Source organism: Panthera uncia, chromosome A2 (assembly GCF_023721935.1).
Source record: "Panthera uncia isolate 11264 chromosome A2, Puncia_PCG_1.0, whole genome shotgun sequence".
Lineage (NCBI taxonomy): Eukaryota > Metazoa > Chordata > Mammalia > Carnivora > Felidae > Panthera > Panthera uncia.
Window position 1 is genome coordinate 91,499,100 of NC_064816.1, and position 20,676 is coordinate 91,519,775.

At 37.6% G+C, this 20,676-nt stretch overlaps 1 protein-coding gene across 4 annotated transcripts in view; it reads left to right on the plus strand.

Annotated features, from left to right (window-relative positions):
* Window positions 1-283: 283 nt before the first annotated feature.
* The window catches only part of AKAP9 (A-kinase anchoring protein 9), a 152,205-nt gene continuing 131,812 nt past the window's right edge, over window positions 284-20,676 (plus strand). For all 4 annotated transcript variants that reach the window (XM_049641431.1, XM_049641433.1, XM_049641435.1 and 1 more), the window contains exon 1: window positions 284-567. In XM_049641431.1, the coding sequence (XP_049497388.1) occupies window positions 520-567 (48 nt within the window). In that variant the 5' untranslated portion in view covers window positions 284-519. The remainder of the gene's footprint in view (window positions 568-20,676) is intronic.

The following is a 20,676-nucleotide window of genomic DNA, read 5'->3' on the forward strand; positions in this document are numbered from 1 at the left end:
CCCCTCTCTCCCAGCTCCTTAGCCCGGCAGCCACCAGGGGAGCGTTTGTCCCCGGGGAAGGGCGCTCACCCCTGCGGTGGTTTTTGTCTGTGGGAGCCGGAGTCCGAGCAAGGGTTCTGGCAAGGGCGGTCCGGGCCTTGGCTCGCCAATCTGGCGGGGGCGGGGCGGCACGTGGGGCGGTGCCGCGGGCGCACCTGCCCGGCGCGGCCGGGCTCCCGGCGGCTGCGCGGACCGACGTCTTCCCTCCTCTATTTCCCCCTGCCTCCCGCCTCCCGCCTCCCGCCTCGCCGTGTGTTTACGTGGAGACGAAGATGGCGGCGACGGTGACGGCGTTGCCCGTGCGGCTGAGCACGGTCAGCCAGTGAGCTCGTAGACTGGTTCCACTTTGGGCGGAGGGAGCGCCAGGCCCGGCCCTACTCCCTGGGACCGCGGAGCTTGCGGTCCCACCTCTGTCGGAATCGACCTTTCCTTTTTACCCCCGACCTTCCCTGTGTTCCCCCAGCCTTGTCTGCAGAGGCCATGGAGGACGAAGAGAGACAGAAGAAACTGGAAGCCGGCAAAGCTAAGGTAAGAGAGCCGGAGGCTGCTGGGCCCGTGGTGGGAGGCGGTGGCTGGAAAGGGGGTGGGAGAGGGCCTGGGAAGCGGAGATCGCAGTCCCGGTTCGCTGCCCGGGAGGGAGGTGCCGCAGGATCTGAATTTTCCCCTTGCCTTCTTCTTTCCTTTTTCCAATTAAAAAAGCCTGGTATTACTACCTAGCAGAGGATACTTCCGTGATGATTGGGTAGTGTGTCTCCTTTCTTGTGAATGCCCAAATTAAGTCCCCTCCTTTACTGTATTGCTATAAGCTGGTATTTATTGCTTCTAAATCTCCAGCCTTTCAGTTTTAGGGAGTTCCCTGGGTAGTGCAGGCATTGTGCTTTTCAGGGTGGGGATTTAGAGCTTTTCTTTATTTGGTGGGGGATTTGTACGCTGATCATCAGCTTAGCTTTCTTTGGTGGCACGCTGGCACTCTTGGATATGTGATTGGCCTGTGACAGCTGCCTTAGCAGTGGCTTGAGTGTGCCACAAGTGCCAGCTGTGAAGTTCGCTTAGGGGTGTTTTTAGAAGCGTAGCTTTGTATATTTGTGTTTGGAGGTCTTTGTCATGGCATGCGCTTTTGTATTGTGTGGAATGTTAATGCAGTCTGTGAATGGAACTGCGGGAGACGAAAGGTTCCATATTATAAGCAACACCTATAGAATTCCTTCTTTAAATAATTGAATTGTTATCTATGTCTCTAGGAATCCCTATTTTATGTCTTTGTGAAAGAAAAAAACGTAAAACAAACAATACAAGACTATGCACAGGTACTATTTACTGGGCTTCGTGAAAAATTTAATATAGTCAAGATATAAATAAAATAGCATATTTCTTTTAAAAATTACATATTCGAGTATATCTTCTAGCTGGCTTCAAAGGCCCCCTTCCTCCTTATGACGACGTTACCTTTTATAGTTTATATTCTGTCTTATTAGAAATAATTGTCAGCAATCATACTTGGACCACAATTAAATTATAATATTAACTTTTTTCTGTCTTCCTCTCCTTTCCAACCTAAAAATAAAAGAAAGGGGATCTATGATTTCAGTAATCATTGAAGGGTCATACCATGGAGGGATGCCATAGTAGATGCTCAACACAAGTTTTTTAAATGAATATGCATATAAACCAGCTTCATATTTCTGAAATACATTTGGCTTTCCCATAAGTTTCTTCTAAGATCAAAGCTTAAGTGCTTTTATGTTACCAGGTAAATTATTATTTTAAAGTCTGTAAATGGAGGGAAGGGGGAATCATGACATCTTCAGAAGCCCAGAGTTGCTTACATTTCTGCAACCTGAGGGTCTGAGCAAGCTCTGAATCCAAGAAGGTGGAGGTAAAATGTGTGCCTCCTTTGAAAGCATAGATATTCTAATTAGACATTTTGTTTGTTACTTCAGAATTTGGATTCCCTGCCCCCAGAAGCATCTTTCCTAAAGATATATATAAAGCAGTCTTACAAAACATTGTTTACTTTGGGTCATGCGTATAATAATGGATTTATTTAAATTGATGTGGCCCCACCCCAAAAAATTCTGGTTTATTTGTATGTGTGTTTTGTCCTTCAAAACTCTGCGTGTAGGTTAAAAATCTTTTTCTTTTAATAATCCCTTTTATTGTAGAAGATTATTGCCTCTAGAGTTGAGCCCAATTTTTCTAGTCAGAAATCTGTCAGATTTATAAGGCAGGATATGTTTGTTGGAACGTTAGCTGTATAATGTAGAAACACTGGAAACAACATTCATAAAGAATATTCGAATAAATTGTTTTTTCAGCCATATCATGTAAGTTTGGTGGAATATTATACAGCCATTAAGATTATGAAGACTGATAGAATATGGAAAATAGATTGAAAACAGCATCATCAAAACTAGCGTGTATACATTATTTTATTTGTAGAAACTTGTGTGCTTTTAGATTAGGACTTAAAGACTTTGTATTGTAAAGTCATTTAGCAAACCTACATTGAACTCCTGTTTTATACCAAGAGTTGGAAATTTAGAGGTGGTGACAGTCTCTGTTCTCAAGTTGCTCACAGTTTAGTGGGAGAGACAGACATTGAGTAAGAACAATGAAAGAGAAGAACAGTAGGATTTTGGATGAATTTTTTCATTTGTAAAAGTGCGATAAATGTTGCTACCTTGTCTAAGACTACTTTACAAAAGAAGGTTCTTGATATTAATGCAGCCAGGCATGGTGCCTACTACATAGTAGGTTCTCAATAAATATTTGCCTAATGAATGAATGAGCAGAATAACCATGAGTCGTTCATAGTACTACTTTACTAGCAAGTTATAATTTAATAACAGTAATCCAGAATTCCCTTAATTGGAAATTGTTATAGCTGGCCTCAGAAATCACTTAAAATGATTATTCCCAAAACTTATTTAGAAACTTGGTTTTCTAAATGGCTTGTTTATTCATTGGACTTAAATATTGTATTTGATAATACAGTAGTTTTATGAATCACAATTTCTGCATTTTTTTCTTAGTGTTTGGTAAGCTAGTCATTGAAAAATTTCCTTTTTGTATCTAGACTTTATAAATGATTATTTTTATGACTTGAGTGCAGTATAGTATGCTTTATAAAATATTTTATAATAACCAAAATCTGCAATGGTAGAATAAATTCTGGTATATGTAGCCATTAAAATAATACTACGAAGACTTTGAGTTGGGAAAATGTCCACAAATAATGCCAGGTTAATAAAAATGTTACCATAAAAGATGTATGTACATATGTATATGTGAAGACACTTGAAAAAAATGCAGAGATATAAATGATGGTTCTCTCTTGTGTGGTGGGTTATTGGCAATTTTGTTTTCTTTACACTTAGTATTTTCCAAATTGTCCACAATATATTTATTTTAGGATTAGTAAAACATGTTTAAATGCCATTTTTAAATACAGTAAAAGCTTATCAAATACAGTATAAGGAAGAACTTGTTATATTGTAGTATGGTTATTACAGAGAATAAAAAAATGCACAGAATAAACTAGGTTTCCAAAGGACCCTCAGTTTGGTGTAGTCCTGCAACCTTAGTTCTTGTTGCTTGTATTACATATTTGGGAGCCTATAGTAGACTTGCACAGACTCCCTTTCTGTTTTGTAGTTCTTTTTTCCTTGCTGTCTATTCTCATTGCCGTGGTCACAGTCATCTTGCCTTGCTCCATCTGATCTGCTTCTTCCCCTAATTTGCTAGTTTAGATTTGCTGTGACTAGACAACCCAGTAAGTGAGTGTGATAGAATGGTTTATAAAAATCAAAATCAATGGAGCCCAGTTAGTGGGCTTTATGACAGTTCAGTTTTTCTACTACCTGTTGGTTTTTTTGGTTGCTCTTGGGTCCTCAGCTACTTCCTCGGTATTAATGTAGCAAGAAGCCGGACCCATGGAGATGTGAGACATTACTGCATTATTAAGTAAATATTTTCACAGCTGGACCAACCCTGTTTACCGGCTGCTAACAGGGATGGCACTACATAGGCTGTCCTTGTGTTAAACTACTTTAAGTGACTTCATTTTTTTTCCAAGTGAAATTATTTACACTGTTATATAAAGAAAGTATTGTAATGTTAGTGAACAAAATTAGAGGATAGTTGTGTATTTAATATTATTAATGTTATTACTCCTGTAAATTCACATTGGGTATACTTGACATTCTATCATGTAGCAGAATACAGTAAAACCAAAGTTTTGCTATTCAGCATTGTATGTAATTGGCATTATTTGGTGAATAATTATTATTGCTTTTTTTTTAATGTTTATTTTTGAGAGAGAGAGAGACAGTGCAAGCGGGAGAGGGGCAGTGCAAGCGGGAGAGGGAGACACAGAATCTGAAGCAGGCTCCAGGCTCTGAGCTGTCAGCATGGAGCCTGACGCAGGGCTTGAACTCACGAACCATGAGATCATGACCTGAGTCAAAGTCTGACCCTTAATCGACTAAGCCACCCAGGCACCCTCATTTGGTGAATAATTATTAAAATTTTTGCCTCTTGCACTCAGTAGTAATTATGTGATTTTTGTTTAATGAGCATTTTGAAGAGTAGTGCCAATTGTATGCAAAAAAGGACAGTGCTCTGTGCAAGCTGTATATTAGGTTATTGACAGCTAGACTTTTCAGTTACTACTTCCACTCTGATAGACAAAGTTACTTATGGTGTAAAATTGTTCTCTGCATATTTCAGATACACTGCTCCACTACTAAGAAAGTTGCTCTTCATCCTTGTTTCTTTAAAATTTTCTTTTTTTCTTTCTTTCTTTCTTTCTTTCTTTCTCTCGAATCATCATTTACTGTAACAGTTGTTCATTGTGACTTAAAAACTAATTCATGACCTTCAGGCTTTGTTGAAAAACAAAATATCATTTTTAGGTTATGAGCCTTAAGAGGGATAATACGGAGAAAAGAATGAGTAGAATAAGCTTCTTAAAACGTATATTGAAGAAAGGTTTCTAAGGCAAATCCAAGAAATGTCAGGAATCAGATCAGATGAAAGATCCAACGAAGAGAGATTTAACAAGCAGGTCCCTCGTGTCAGTGAAACTGAAAGCTGAATGAGAACATGGAAGAGAGGAAGTGAAAAAGATAGGATATATCCAAGTGATTAGAATACCACTTGCCCAATAGACAAGATTGGACAGAAATTATTTTTACTAAACAAAAACTTTTAATGCATAAAGGTTGTAGGAAGAGCTAAACGATGTCTGCAAAATAGCTCTTATAGGCCTACTGATTACTGAAATGTAAACAAATTTCTAGTATGGAACTAGAAAAAGTTCTCATGGTAAATTATTAAACGTTATATGATAAGGAACATTATATTTCTTTAAGACACCACTAAAATTGAAATTAGCCATTTCATTGGTTAGCATCTCTTTTAAAACTTTAATTTGGAAAAGCTTCAGAATTTTAAAAAGTTTATTTATAGAGGCTGTTTTGCATCTGGGGTCTATATGTGTGAGAATTTATAATACTGCTACTTGGCATACTAGAAAAGGCACTAGGACTTTAGAGACATTTATTTGCTTATTTGTTCAGCTGACATTTTTGAACGCCTACAGTTGCGACTATGGACTTTTACTTAGCAAGCATTATTTAAATTATCACAAATTGTGTACTTTATGATCTTTGAGAGTAATCCTGTTGCAGGACATGAATCTCAACAGGTGTTGTGAAGAATAAGTGAGATAGTGATTGAGAACTTTTTGAGTTCTCATGCTAGATACAAAGAAGCTGTGATTTTTTAAAATTGAGATGAAATTCACATAACAAAAATTAACCATCCTAAAACAATTCAGTGGTATTTAGTAAGTACACAGTTTGTAACCACCAATTCCATGTAGTTCCAAAACATTTTTATCATTCCAGAATAAAACCTTGTACCCATTAAGCTGAAACTCTCATTCCCTCCTTTTACCAGTCCTCAGCAACTACCAATCTGCTTTCTGTTTCTGTGTGTACCTATTCCAGATATTTCATATAAATGCACTCCTATAATGTTTGACCCTTACCGTCTGGCTTTTTTCACTTGGTATAATATTTTCAAGGTTCATCTGTGTCGTAGTATGCATCAGTATCTCAGTTCCCTTTTATGGCTGAATATTCCATTTTATGTAGCATTTACTACATGTTGTTTATTCATCCATTGATGGGCATTTGAGTTGTTGCCACCATTTGGCTATTACGAATAGCACTGTGATGAGCATTCATATATAAGCATTTGAGTACCTGTTTTCATTTCTCTTGAGTATATACCTAGGAATGGAATTACTGGATCATAAATTAATTCTGTGTTTTTTTAAGGAATTGCCAAAGTGGTTTTCCAAGTCAGCTGTACCATTTTACATATCCGCCAGCAGTGTATGAGGGTTCTAATTTCTCCATATACTCACCAACGTTTGTTTTCTGTTTTGTTTTTTTAAATGTTTATTCTGAGGGAGAGAGAACATGGGTGGGGGAGAGGCAGAGAAAGAGAATCCCACGCAGGCTCCCCCCTGTCAGCACAGAGCCTGATGTGAGGCTCAATCTCTGGAACTGTGATATCATTACCTGAAATGAGCTGAAATCGAGAGTCAGACACCTAACCAACTAAGCCAGCCAGGCCTCCCTGTTCTCTAATTATAGCCATTCTAGTGGTGGGAGGTGGTATCTCATTTGTTTTGATTTGTGATTTTCTTCCTAGTGATTGAGGATGTTGAGCATCTTTTCATGTACTTTTTGGCCATTTGTCTATCTTCTTTGGAGAAATGTCTGTTCTAAAGCTTTGCTTATCTTTTAATTAAGTTGTTGCCAATTGTTATATAATATTATATTTGTATGCATTTTTTTCTGCATACAGAGAATGAGAATACATGTGCTTGGGCAGACAGTAGAGGGGCAGAGAGAGACATACATTTCAGTAGGATCATCTTCCATCTTTTGCTTGTTTGTTTATTTTGAGAGAGAAAGTATGAGTAGGGGAGGGACAGAGAGAGAAAGAGGGAGAATCCCAAGCAGGCTCCACACTGTCAGCTTGGAGCCCGATGTGGGGCTTGAACCCTTGAACCTTGAGATCATGACCTGAGCCAAAGTTGGATGCTTAATCAACTGGAAACCTTGGTGTCCCCATCTTGCTTTTTTTTTTTAAGCCCTTAAAAAATTTAAACTTAAAAAAGTTTTAAAGCAATTAAACTGTTGCTTGCTTTGAATAATAGGTTCTTGGTGAGTTGATTAGAGCGTGATGCTAAAGTTTGATTTCTGTGTGGGCCAGTGAGTCATTCCATTCCCCAGCCAGCTGTTTTACAAGTGCATGCAATTGGTCCAAGGGGCACCTGTTGGGTTTTTGGCTTGATCGTAAAAAATCCAATCCATTTTTACTGTGGGAACAAAATAACCCAATCTTGTTTAGTAACAAAAGGGTCTGTCATTTTCATATGTGAACACACTTGATCTGTACCAGTATTTCACTAATATATTTCCCTTTTACTATTAGTGTTTTTGTGGTAGTAGTCATCAAGATATACTTAGGGTACTTAATGTGATCTTGTATGCTGCATAGAGTTTAGGTTGATTTGCACATGGATTTGACTCTATTCATTGTTCCAGAAGTTTTTATATGTTATTTATTTGTTTTTTGCTTAGGTTATTTATTTAAGTCTATAGATTATTTTGTACCATGAGAAATTCCTTTATCCTTTTTGTTCATGAACAGTATAATGTTTGTTTTAAGTTGACATCAGGGTTATGATTGTTATTGTAGTATATACTGTTCACTTAGACTTTTATGTGGTCTGAATGTTTTTCTTTTTTCCCCCTTTGAAGAGATCATTTCTTAAAGCCCCAAAGTTACTATTTCGACTAGTAAAAACTACACTAAACTTTAGTATTTAAAATCCTAATCTGTAAAAATTTGAATTTGTAAATTGTATTGATTGAATATGTTCTCTGATTTACAGTTCTCTGAAAAACAGGGTATAAAATCTAGAATCATTTTCCTTCTCTTTTCCCCCCCTTTTTTGGATAGTGAACACACTACAAAATTCCTTGTTCACTAAGAATCATTTATTGTGGTGTTTGAGATTAAGCTATATGTATTCCTCAGGAGTCTCACTTTTATTCAAGTTGATATTGCCTTATTGTTTTCCCAGGGAAGAAGATATAGTTAGGGACCAATCATAAGTACAAATATTTGTTGTCCATATTTATCAAGAATCAAATTTAACATATGAAAGTATGTGAAGGAGATGCAGGGGATTGCGATGGACTTAGGGCAGTGGTCCCATTTAATTAACACACCATTTATGGTCTGTTGACTGTGCATATGTATGTTGATTTCGTAAGTCAAATAAATGAGTACATACTCTAAAGGACAAGGTATTAGAAAATGTGTAAAAACTGCAATATCTGCTGGAAGTTTACATATGAAATAATGGGTTTTGGCTAAAAATTATGGAAACTATTTTCTATTCATAGACAACTTAAGAATACTGGAAATATTTGTAGGTAAAAGATTTTACATTTTCCCAATTAATATTTAAATTTTAATTTGCATAAATTCCTTTTGTAATGAAAATATTTCTCTAAGCCTTTTTACTCAGTGACTTCCCTTTAATAAGAGCTCACTTTTCCACTTCAACCAATAGCACTTATAAAGTTTGAAAAGAAGAGAATAATTCAGGATATATATATATATATATATATATATGTATGTGGGTTTTTTTAGTTGAGAAGAGCATGTATTAAACTTTTTTTTTAAGTTTATTTTTTGAAAGAAACTGAGACAATGTGAGTGGGGGAGGGGCAGAGAGAGAATCTCAAGCAGACTCTGCACTGTCAGAGGTGGGGTGAACGTGTGAAACTGGGAGATCATGACCTGAGCTGAAACCAAGAGTCCAGCGCTTAACCGACTGAGCCACCCAGTCGCCCCAAGAAGAATATATAATTTTAAAATTCGAAGGATAAAAATCCAGTATAAGTCATTTTAATAGGCCTCAGGATTTTAATCTTAGGACAGAAGAGTCTATATAAAGTATTTTTTTCCTTTAGGATTTGAATTTAAACTTAAAAAAAAATTTTTTTAAGTTTATTTATTTTTGAGAGAGAGCGTACGCAACCAGGGGAGGAGTAGAGAGAAAGGGAGAGAGAATCCTAGCAGGCTCCATGCAGTCAGCACAGAGCCTGACTTGGGGGCTTGGTCCCATGAACTGTGAGATCATGACCTCAGCTGAAATCAAGAGTTGGAGGCCCAACCAACTGAGCCACCCAGGCACCCCAGAATTTAAACTTTTTCGATGCTCTAGAGTTCTTTTGTATCTCATGTGCCATCATATTTATGAGGCCTAGTAGTTTATACCTATTCAGAAAGCATCAGTTGAAAACTAAGATCGTCTGAAGTATTCTGGGATTATTTTCCTATGTCCTGCAAACTCATAACCCAATCCTGTTTATTGTTTTTTATTTTTTATTCAAAATCTGTCTCATACTTAGCCTTTTTCTTCCCATTCTAATACCATTCAATCAGTACCCAGTAAAACCAGGCCCACTTTACCTCACTTCCCTGGCACTCTCCTTTACCTTTCAGATCCAAATAGTCACCATATTCTGCTGGTTTTACCTTCTAAATATTTCTTGTGTTATCCCCACTTCTGTTCTTCATTATCTCTCACTTGGACAATGGGAAGGTTGACAGTGGAAGAAAGAATATAAATTCAGTAATAATAATAGCTACTAATTATTGAGCACTATCTCATGCTAGTAGACATTATGCTAAGGATTTTATATTTATTACCTCATTTAATACTTACAGCTGTTCTAAGAGCTGTGGATAATGTTGCTATTCCTATTTTACGGGTGGGAAAACTCAAGAGGTTAAGTCATTTGCACAAAGTCATAGTGGCAGAGCAAGGATTGAAACCCAGTCTGTCTGACCCAAGAAATTTTGTCCTTAACTTCAACCTTACATGTGCTTTTAAGTCTTTTTTTTGTTTTTAAGTTAGTTTATTTATTTTGAGAGAGAGAGAGAGAGAGAGTGCGCGCGCGCGCGCGCCAGCCAGCCATGCACCAGGGGGAGAGGAGCAGGAGGAGCAGCAGAGAGAAGGAGAGAGAATCCCAAGCAGGTTCTGTGCAATCAGCACAGAGCCTGATGTGGGCTTGATCTCACAAACCTGTGAGATCATGACCTGAGCTGAAATCAGTAGATGGGTACTTAACCGACTGAGCCACCCAGGTGTCCTGGTAATTGTTTGTTGTGAAGGATAAGGAAGATCCTATCATCTGAATGTTTGTGTACCTCCCCAAATTCATATGTTGAGATCCTTACCCCCTTGTTGGTAGTATTAGGAGGCGGGGCCTTTGGGAAGTGATTAGGTCATGAGGGCAGAGAGAATAGGAGAGTTTGAGTGAAATGGGTGTCTGAGAGGGGCACCTGAGTGGCTCAGTCGGGTAAGCCTCTGACTTGAGCTCAGGTCATGATCTTGCTGTCTGTGAGTTTGAGTCCCGCAAGGAGCTCTGTGCTGACAGTTCACAGCCTGGAGCCTGCTTCAGATTCTGTGTCTTCCCCTCTCTCTGCCCCTCCCCCACTCACGCTCTCTCAAAAATGAATAAACATTACAAAAAGAAATAAAGAGATAGGAAATGTGGGCATGTTTGGAGGGAAAGAGCTATTTGAGTAAGATGAAGGTAAGTTTTGTTTTGGATATGTTGAGTTGGAGGTGCCTATTGGGCATCCTAGAGGAATGGTCCAGTGTAAAATTGAATGTGTCTGCAGCTTCAAGACAGAAGCCCATGCTAGAGATAAATATTTGGTTTGAAGATACTCGCTGGCACTCTGGGAATGAGGGGTTCACTCAGGAAGAAGACTAATGCAGACTGAGTTGAATCCTGTGGAAGCACCCATGTTTAAAAGGCAAGTGAAGAAGTATCTGCACAGGACACTGAGACACGAACTGTTCACAAAGCTAGGAGTTGATGATGTCTGTGAAATGGAGAAGACAGAGTTTTAAGTAAGGAGGAGTAACTAGTCAAAAATAAGCAATCAAGTGTAATGGAGACTTGAAAAGTGACCTTTAACTTTAGCAGCAATTGGTCAGAAAGGGAAATGTAGAATTCAGATTGGGAAATGAATGGGAATCAGGTGGTATATGCTAACTAACTTTTCAATATATTTACTGTGAAAAGCAGTATAATTGTAGTCGTTATGAGCTTGGACTAGACCAGACCATCTGGGATCAAATTATGGCTCTGCCATTTTTTAGCTTTGTGAATTTAGGCAAGTTACCTAACTTCTCTATGCCCCTGCTCCCATCTGGAAAGTGAGAATAAAGAATAGTACCAGCCTTGGGCTTCAGCTAATATATATAAAGCACTTAGAGTATTGTCAAATTATGAAAAGTGTTTGAGAAGTATTTTAGCTATCATCATCCTCTTCATGCTGGAGCATGGAGGGTCAAGCTATATAGCAGAAAATTAGATTCAAGACATAGGCGGGGACCAGCTAATGAGACACCATACGTGTTATTTAAAGTAGTGTGGTTTTATCCTAAAAGTAGCAAAAACTGTTAAAAGAATGTATAGGTAGTATGTTTAAGCTCTGAAGAGATTATTCCTTTCCAAAAACTATATCCCCTAGTCAGTTAGGTATGTTGCCACCAGGTGGCAGTTCTGTTATTGTGATACAGATGGAGCAGTAAAACCATTTTTTTTAAAAATATAAAATATTGACTTGATTAACATAGCTAAATGTAAATGCCCTAATTCTAGTAGGGCTTTTTTATTCTCAAAAACCTGAGGTGTTATGTAAGTGAAGGAGAGAAAGTAGAGGGTTATTTTAAAGGTAGATTTCAAAGGAAGGTAAATGAAGTATAGTTGGGCTTCATGGGAAACTGAAAAGGCATTTGGAACCAGTGCTGTTCTCTACATCATCTCTTATCTTTCACGGTATCTGATACTCCTTTTGCAAGTCAGCTTCCTTTGCCTGTACACTAGTTTACACGTGACCAAAAATTATAGGATGAGTCATCAAATCTTTCTATTTAATGAGGTTGTTTTTCACTGTATACACTTTTAAAAAAAAAGAAGGGGAGAGAAAATTAAGGAGTGTAAGCATATTTCTTTATAGAATAAGTATCTAGCCTAGTGGTTCCCAAACTTTGCTGCACAACAGAAGCACCTGGGAAACTTCAAACAGTTTTGAATCCTAGGTCACATTCCATCCCCAAATTAGAATATCTAGGCTGGGAGCCAGGACTCACTATTTTTTAAAGATCCTCAATATGCAGTAAAGTTTCAGTTCCAGAAGCATCGCCACTTTGTGTGATCTGCAACACTGAGTGATTATACATCATGTCCTCTCTCATAAGTCAGTTACTTTCCTTGGTGTGCAACTGAGGACGTAGGAGAACTGGCTGTGTTGGATACAGAGAAAAATATTTCAGTCTGCAATATTACTAGTAGGTTTATCATGTAAATTGTACTTTATGGTTAATTTCAGGGATATTTATAGATTAATATGATTATCATATCATACACTGATTTTAGAATCCTTCATGTAAGATGCATCTTCCCTCTGTTACCTTTCTGGACATCTTTCTTACCTCCTTGTTCCCTAATTCCAGAAGAATAGAATAGACCTCCCTCTTTTCTCCTCAAACTAGAGTGTGAGGAGAGGCAGGAGTGTCACAGATGGTAGGAGCTATGAGCACTGGCTAATTTCCTCAGAAGGAAATTCTGCATACTTTAAAAATACCTAAATTAATTATGTTTCACCTACAAAAAAATAAGTATAAAATGTATAGGTAAGATAAATTATTTAAAAAACTACTTTTATACTTACACATCACCCAGCTTAAGAAATATGTACATTCAAATACATTTGAAACTCTTCCCCCTCGTATAATCTAATCTCACCCCCGTCCCACCTCAGGTAACCACAATTCTGAATTTTATTGTTGCCTTGCTTTTCTCAGTCACTTATGTATACATAAACGATTTATTCATTCTGTTTTTTAAATTAATGGTATCACGTTGCAAGCAGTCTTTAGTGATTTGCTTTATGTTCAGTGTTAACACAGAGTGTTCTTTCCTACATATGATATTCTATTATAGGAATTTGCCTTAGTATCAGTGAGCATTTGGGTTGTTCCCAGTTTGTTTTTTTAACTACTGTTGCTGCTGTGTTAACTTTTGTCCATCTTCTGATGCCCAGCACGTGCCAAGGGCCCTGATGTGTGCAGAGATTGTGATCCCAAGATCTGTCAGTACTTGGGGAGTAGTGACTGTGTTGGGGAATGTGGCAGGAAGAGGAACTGAAACCAAAAGCAATATTTGTAATATTTGTGTTTATTACATATCTCATTACATCACAGAAATGATCTCTGACAGATGTCCTTCAGAGCTGTTGATGAACACTGGATACCTGATGGGATGGGCCATGAACCAACCAGATGTAGCAGTTCTTCTATTATTAAGTTGACTAGATTAGTTCTTCTTTTATTATCAAATTGATAATTCCTGCAAAAAGAAGATACATGTATCAGAATAGTAGCCTCTAACCTGTGGCTTATAAATGAAACCTCAAGTGATAAATTGGCATGTGTTTATGTTGCTGAGAGAAATAGTATATTACAGGTATACCTTGATTTAAGAATTCTCCTTTGTAAAAACTGTATACTGCTTTCATTTATTTTTAAAAGAGATTAAACTTCATAATAGAGAGAGACTAGATAAGATCAGGGCAAAGTGCCATTCTCTCACTGTTCATTGTTAATAACTGAGGTGATAGTGAGAAGAAGCAGAGGTAGATGGTGAGTGAACAGTGAAGGTGTAATGACCCGTCAGTGTTGTCAGTCGTGCTTATGAGGAGGTGTGGTAACAGTGTCTGGAGAGGCTGATGAAAGCGGCTAGGTCCCAGGACAGCTTATTCCTGGAGCTCTGCCTTCTTTCTGCTTTTTTGGGATGAGATTTGTGGTAGGTGTATAGTTGTATTATATCCTTTTAAAAACAAGTGATATTAGGGGTGCCTGGGTGGCTCTGTCTGTTAAGCATGGAACTCTTGGTTTCGGTTCAGGTGAGTTTGAGCCCCGCATCAGACTCTGTGCTGACAGTGTGGAGCCTGCTTGGGACTCTCTCTCTCCCTCTCCCTCTGCCCTTCCCCTGCTTGAGCAAGCTGTCTCTCTCAAAATAAATAAATAAACCCTAAAAAAAAAAAAAAAAAGGTGGTATTAATTCGGTTAGTGAATATTCTTTACAGATCTGTGGGGGAGGGAGACAAAGATCTTTCAAAGAAGAAAACAATCACCCATAGTCTGAACCCACAAGTAATCACTCTTAGTTTGTTGATTCTTGGTTTCTTTGTATATTTTTAAACTTAACTTGTATCATACTCTTTATGCAATTCTGGCTTCTTTTCCCCTGACTTTATCTTGAGAGCATTTTCTCACATTAAAAATTTTTTGAAAACATTTTGACAGTTACATAATTTACAGTGTATGATTATGCAATAATGTAACCATGGACCAGATATATAGTCTTTTTTTAATAATTTTATTTATTTTAAATAATCTCTGCACCCAGTGTTCAGCTCAAACTCATGACCCCGTGATCAAGAGTTGCATGCTCTTCTGACTGAGCCAGTTGGGCACCCCATCTGTTTATTTAATTTTTTTTTTTTTTTTAATGTGTGAGAGAATGAGTGCAAGTGGGGGAGGGGCAGAGAGAGAGGGAGACAGAGCATCCAAAGCGGGCTCAACACAGGGCTCGAACTCAGCGTACTGTGAAACTATGACCTGAGCCAAAGTCAGATGCTCAACAGACTGAGCCACCCAGGTACCCCAACTCCATCTTTTTTTTTTTAAGGGAACTGTGCAGATATTCTGAAGTTCAGAGGAATAATGCCTAAAATTGTTGCTTAGTGTACCTCTTTTTTTTTTTAAGTTTATTTATTTATTTTGAGAGAGAGCATGCATGAGCTAGAGAGGGGCAGAGAGAGGGGGTAGGGGGAGAGAGAGTCCCAGGCAGGCTCCACACTGTCAGCACAGAGCCCAGTGTGGGGCTTAAACTCATAAACCATGAGATCGACCTGAGCAGAAATCAAGAGTCGGACGCCTTACTGACTGAGCCACCCAGGTGCCCAGTGGTGCCTCTTTTTTAATCATTCTTTTTTGTTCAACAAATACTTATTGAGCACCTATGTGCAGGGGCATCTGGGTGGCTCAGTCGGTTAAGCAGCCGACTCTTGGTTTCAGCTCAGGTCATGATTTCACAGTTCATGAATTCAAACCCTGCTTTGGGCTCTGTGCTGATAGTGCAGTGCCTGTTTGGGATTCTCTCTCTCACCCTCTCTCTGCCCCTCCTGCTCACTTGCACGTTTTCTTGCTCTCTCTCTCTCTCTCTCAAAAAATAAGCTAAACAAACAAAAAGAACCTATGTGAAGGCACTCTTCTAGACTTACAGTATTATGTGGGCTTTGATTTTGATTAAAAATCCCTGCCTTCCTGGAGCTTATCATCTAGTTACCTGTTCAGAAATAAGTTGACCGCATAATCAGTAACATGAGCCTAAAACAGTATTTTGATAATTTTATGTACTTAGAAGAGATTTGTTCTAAACACTAAGGTCATTCTACTTTTTATTCCGTATATATCCTCTTTTTTCATTTGGGATCATTTAGTAATAGTTACTGTCTATTGTATTGTTTTTTCAGTGTTTTTTTAAGCTTTTATAATGTAAAATTTTAGTTTTTCCTCCTTTATAATTGAGAGTAGGAAGAGGAAAAATGATAGGGAACAATTGAAAAAATTCTTCAGTAGAGCCCTTAAAACTAGAAGAAACCTTAAAAGATCCTTCTAATCTACCTCTTCATTGTGCAGTTGAAGGTACTGAGTTCTGCTGAGGTCAAGTGGCTTGTCCAGCGTCACAAAGCTAGCTTATTAGAACCTCTTTAGATACAGTGGTCCAGTACTCTATTGTATGTAATCCATATACTTTTATGAAACTTTTTTTTTTGGTCATTAGGGAAATGCATTTTAAAGTGTATTTGTTTTTGAGAGAGACCGAGACAGCGTGAGCTGGGGAGGGTCGGAGAGAGAGAAAGAGAGAGAGAGAGAGAGAGAGAGAGAGAGAGAGAATGAATATGAATCCCAAGCAGGCTCCACACCGTCAGCACAGAGCCCTCTGTGAGGCTCGAACTCACGAAACTGTGAGATCATGACCTGAGCCAAAACCAAGAGTCGGATGTTTAACCGACTGAGCCACCCAGGCACCCCTGAAACATGACTTTCATTCAACAAATGTTTGTGTCTACTGTGTGCCATACAATGAAATGTGTTAAAATGTGCAAAATTAAGGTGATTCCTTAGACTGCAGAATCTGTTTTCTTCTCAGACATGGTGTTCCAAAACTAATAAAAAAATCTACATTGAATGAGATTATAGTATATGAATAAGACTAGGGACTTAAATATAAATTTCTGAGGTCTTTTCCATATCTGATATGTTGGGGGCTATTTGGCACTGTTATTTGGAAAATATGCTTCAGAGCATCCTTAAAATGTTGCTTTTGTCTTCTTTGCTTTTCAGTTGCCCTACATACAAATTGTCTTTGGGTCAACTGTTGTAATCTTCTTTTTGTTTCCATAGTTAGGCCCCTGGAGTTTTGTTGTAATAGTTTGTACAGCATTCTTGTGCAACATTCATTAAGGAATATTAAAAAGGTTTAAAGGCAGCACTGACAAGTACCAATAGTCACCGTAATTAGAATTAATTAGGATTTCTTAAATTTTCTACAGCAAAAATAGAAAATGGCTCAACTTACAGCTGTTTTTGGAAACTGGAGAGACTAGATAACATTCAAAAAATATTTTATAATGTTCTTTTTGGGTGTGTGTGTGTGTTGTTTTGGGTGTGTTTTTCTCCCAGTCTTGTCAAAAAAGTGTTTGTTGGTTTGGTGATTTCGTATATTCATGCCTTTAAATTTGGCATTCTGGGATTTTTTTTTTTTTTTTTTAATTTTCTTTCAACGTTTTTTATTTATTTTTGGGACAGAGAGAGACAGAGCATGAACGGGGGAGGGGCAGAGAGAGAGGGAGACACAGAATCGGAAACAGGCTCCAGGCTCCGAGCCATCAGCCCAGAGCCCGACGCGGGGCTCAAACTCACGGACCGCGAGATCGTGACCTGGCTGAAGTCGGACGCTTAACCGACTGCGCCACCCAGGCCTGGCATTCTGGGATTTAAAGTATAATGACAAACGAGGGAGGAAAAGGAACTCAGAATGCGTGGAATATAAATTGGCATCATGGAAAAACTACTGGATTTGGAGTCAGGTGTTCTTGTTCTCTTTTGCCACTTAACTGATTATGATCTTAGGCAAGTAATGCCTATTTGTCTTTAAATCTCAGCTTCCACATTCTTTTTTTCTAGTTGATATTCCCTGACCTCTCCCTACATCCACGACCATATTAGGTCTTTCCATCGTAGGCTTTCTTTAGTACCTGTACTTTTTTTCAGAGTGCTTTTTATCTCTTGAAATGATATATTTCTGTGTTTATATATATTCTTCCTACCTCGATTAGAATTCATAGCAGTACTGTTTGTATCTATTTGATTCATTACTACCTGCTCCGCCTTTAGCACAGTGGTGGATACATGATAGGCAGTCAATAAATATTTTTTAAATAAATGAACTACTTAATACCTGTCATACGCTGAGTAATTTCGTTCACAGATATAAAATTCCACAACCACACCTCTTACAGAAAGCCTTCTTTGAGGAAATCAGGATATGAGAGGCTCCTGTACCATCTCTTTAAAGATGTATATATAGGAGTACTTTTGTTCATGAAATTTTACACAAACTTTTGTTTCTTACAACTCAGTGAAGTAATGGGCTGGCCTTGACTAAAAGATCATACTAGTAGGACTATGTATTTTGATTCATGTCTAGCACTGTGCCTAGCACATGATAAACACTCAATGAATACTCAATAAACAAATATTACAATTAGTAGTTTTTTTGAACTGCCATTATAAAAACTTGACATGTTTTTATACCACATTTTTTAAGTTTCTTGTTTTATTGAGAATGATTACTTATAAATATTGAACTTAAGGAATAAATTATCAGTCATTTTTGTTTACTCATTTATTCATGTTCTAATTAAAGTAAGATACTTGCTTGAGACCTGAATTCGTTTTGAAAGACAAGTGTATGTGGACATAATATCTTTCCAGTAAATCTTGCAACTATTTCTGTGCCTACATATGTTAACATTTTTATAATTGGCTTCCAAATGACAAACACAGATGGCTGTAGTCTGAAGTTTCAGCATGTTTTAGAATAAATGTTTTCCCAGTAATTTAAAGTGTATCATTTCAATATCAGATGATTAGCTAATTGAGTAGAGTTTCTGATTTTTGCTTATCTGCTAGCTTGCCACTTTACAGATTTAAAATAAAAATAGCTTAAATAGCTATAAGAAATTAGATTTATGGTATGATCTTATTCCCTCTCTCACATTTTTGTGAAACAGAACTCTTGCTGAAAAACAGTTGTGGGTTTTATTTATTTTTAAAACTCAAAGTATAATTAACATACAGTATTATATTAGTGTCAGGTGTACGATATAACAATTCAGCAATTTTATATATTTCTCTGCGCTCATCAGGATAAGTGTACTCTCAGTCACCTGTCTCCCTAGCCACCTCCCCTCTACAATTTCTTCTCTGTATTTAACAATCTGTCTCTTTTCTGTTTGTTTTCTTATTATTTTTTAAATGTTTGTTTATTTTGAGAGAGAGAGTGTGCGCAGGGGGAGGGGAAGAGAGAGGAAGAGTGAGACAAACCCAAGCAGGCTCTGCGCTGTAAGTGCAGGGCCCAATGTGGGGCTTGAACTCATGAAATAAAGAACCTAAAATAAAGAGTTGGATGCTTAACCAGCTGAGCCTCCAGGTGCCCCTGTTTTGTTTTTTTTTTTTAATTCCACATGAGTGAAATTTTATGGTATTTGTCTTTCTCAATCTTACTTATTTCACTTAATATAGTGCCCAGGAGGTCCATCCACATTGTCTCAAAGGCACAACCTCATTTTTTATGGCTGTGTAATATTCCATTGTATATATGTGCCACATCTTTCTTATCCATTTGTCTATCAGTGGACTCTTAGGTTGCTTCCGTATCTTGGCTATTGTAAATAATTCTGCAATAAACATAGGGGTGTATATGTCTTTTCAAATTACTGTTTTTATTTCCTTTAGGTAAGTATCCAGTAGTGGGAGTACTGGATCATATGGTAATTCTATTTTTAATTTTTTGAGGTACCTCCATTCTGTTTTCCACAGTGGCTGCATCAATATGCATTCTCAGCAGCAGTGCACAAAGGTTTTCATTTTCTCCACATCCTTGCCAACACTTGTTGTTTCTTGTGTTTTTGATTCTAGCCATTCTGACAGGAGTAAAGTGGTATCTTATTGTTGTTTGATTTGCATTTTCCTGATTATTAGTGACGTTGAGTATATTTTCATGCATCTGTTAGCCATGTATATGTCTTCTTTGGAGAAATGTCTCTTCATATCCTCTGTTCATTTTTAGTCAGATTTTTTTTTGGTGTTGAGTTATATAAGTTCTTTATACATTTTTATGAAACAGAACTCTTGCTAAAAAGCTATTGTGGGCATTATTTTTGAGAATTTTGTCTTGTCTTGTTTTTTTGCCTGATGGAGGAAGAGATGGAAAGAGGGATGATTTTGTGTTTTAATTCATTTAATTGCTAATTTTATTTCTAAGACTATGGAACTTTTTTATATAGTAGGATTAGATATGCCTATTATGTCATCTTAATTGTCTGGTTCTGTGGATCAGTGCTTAAAATGATTGTTTAGTGTTGACTTTTTGTAAAAGATAAATTATCTTTTTTTTCACTCAACGTGTATTTTTTGAGTACTCTTCTAGACTTTGAATATATAGCTGTGAGGAGAACAAAAGTCCTTACCCTCATGCAGTTTACCTTCTGATTAATTGTTCTGAAAATATAGTATGACTTCATATTATCAGTAAAAGACCCAAAACAGTGTCTTGGTAATTTTATGTTCTTAGAAGTGAAGTGATTTGTTCTGAACACCATAATAGAACCATTCTACTTTTTAAACAAAAAAATTATTTATTTTAAGTAACCACTATCCCCCATGTGGGGCTCGAAATCTCAACCCTGAGATCTAGAGTCTTGTGCTCCTCCAGCTGTGCTAGCCAGGTACCCCAAGATCCATTTTACTTTTAATCCATATCTGTCCATTAATAACTTTTGCATTTGGGTTCATTTAGCATTGGATACTGTTGTCTCAGAGGTGTTTCTTAAAAAATAAAATTTTTTATAATGCAGTTTTAGTTTTCTCCTTTGTACATAGAAATAAATATTAAATATAAGGGTGCCTGGGTGGCTCAGGTCATGATATCACAGTTTGTGGGTTCAAGCCCCACGTCGGGTTCTGCTGACAGCTCAGAGCCTGGAGCCTGCTTCGGATTCTGTGTCTCCCTCTTTCTCTGCCCCTCCCCTGCACGCACTCAAAAATAAAGAAACATTAAAAATTTTTAAATATTATAAATTATATGTGTGTGTGTGTATATGTGT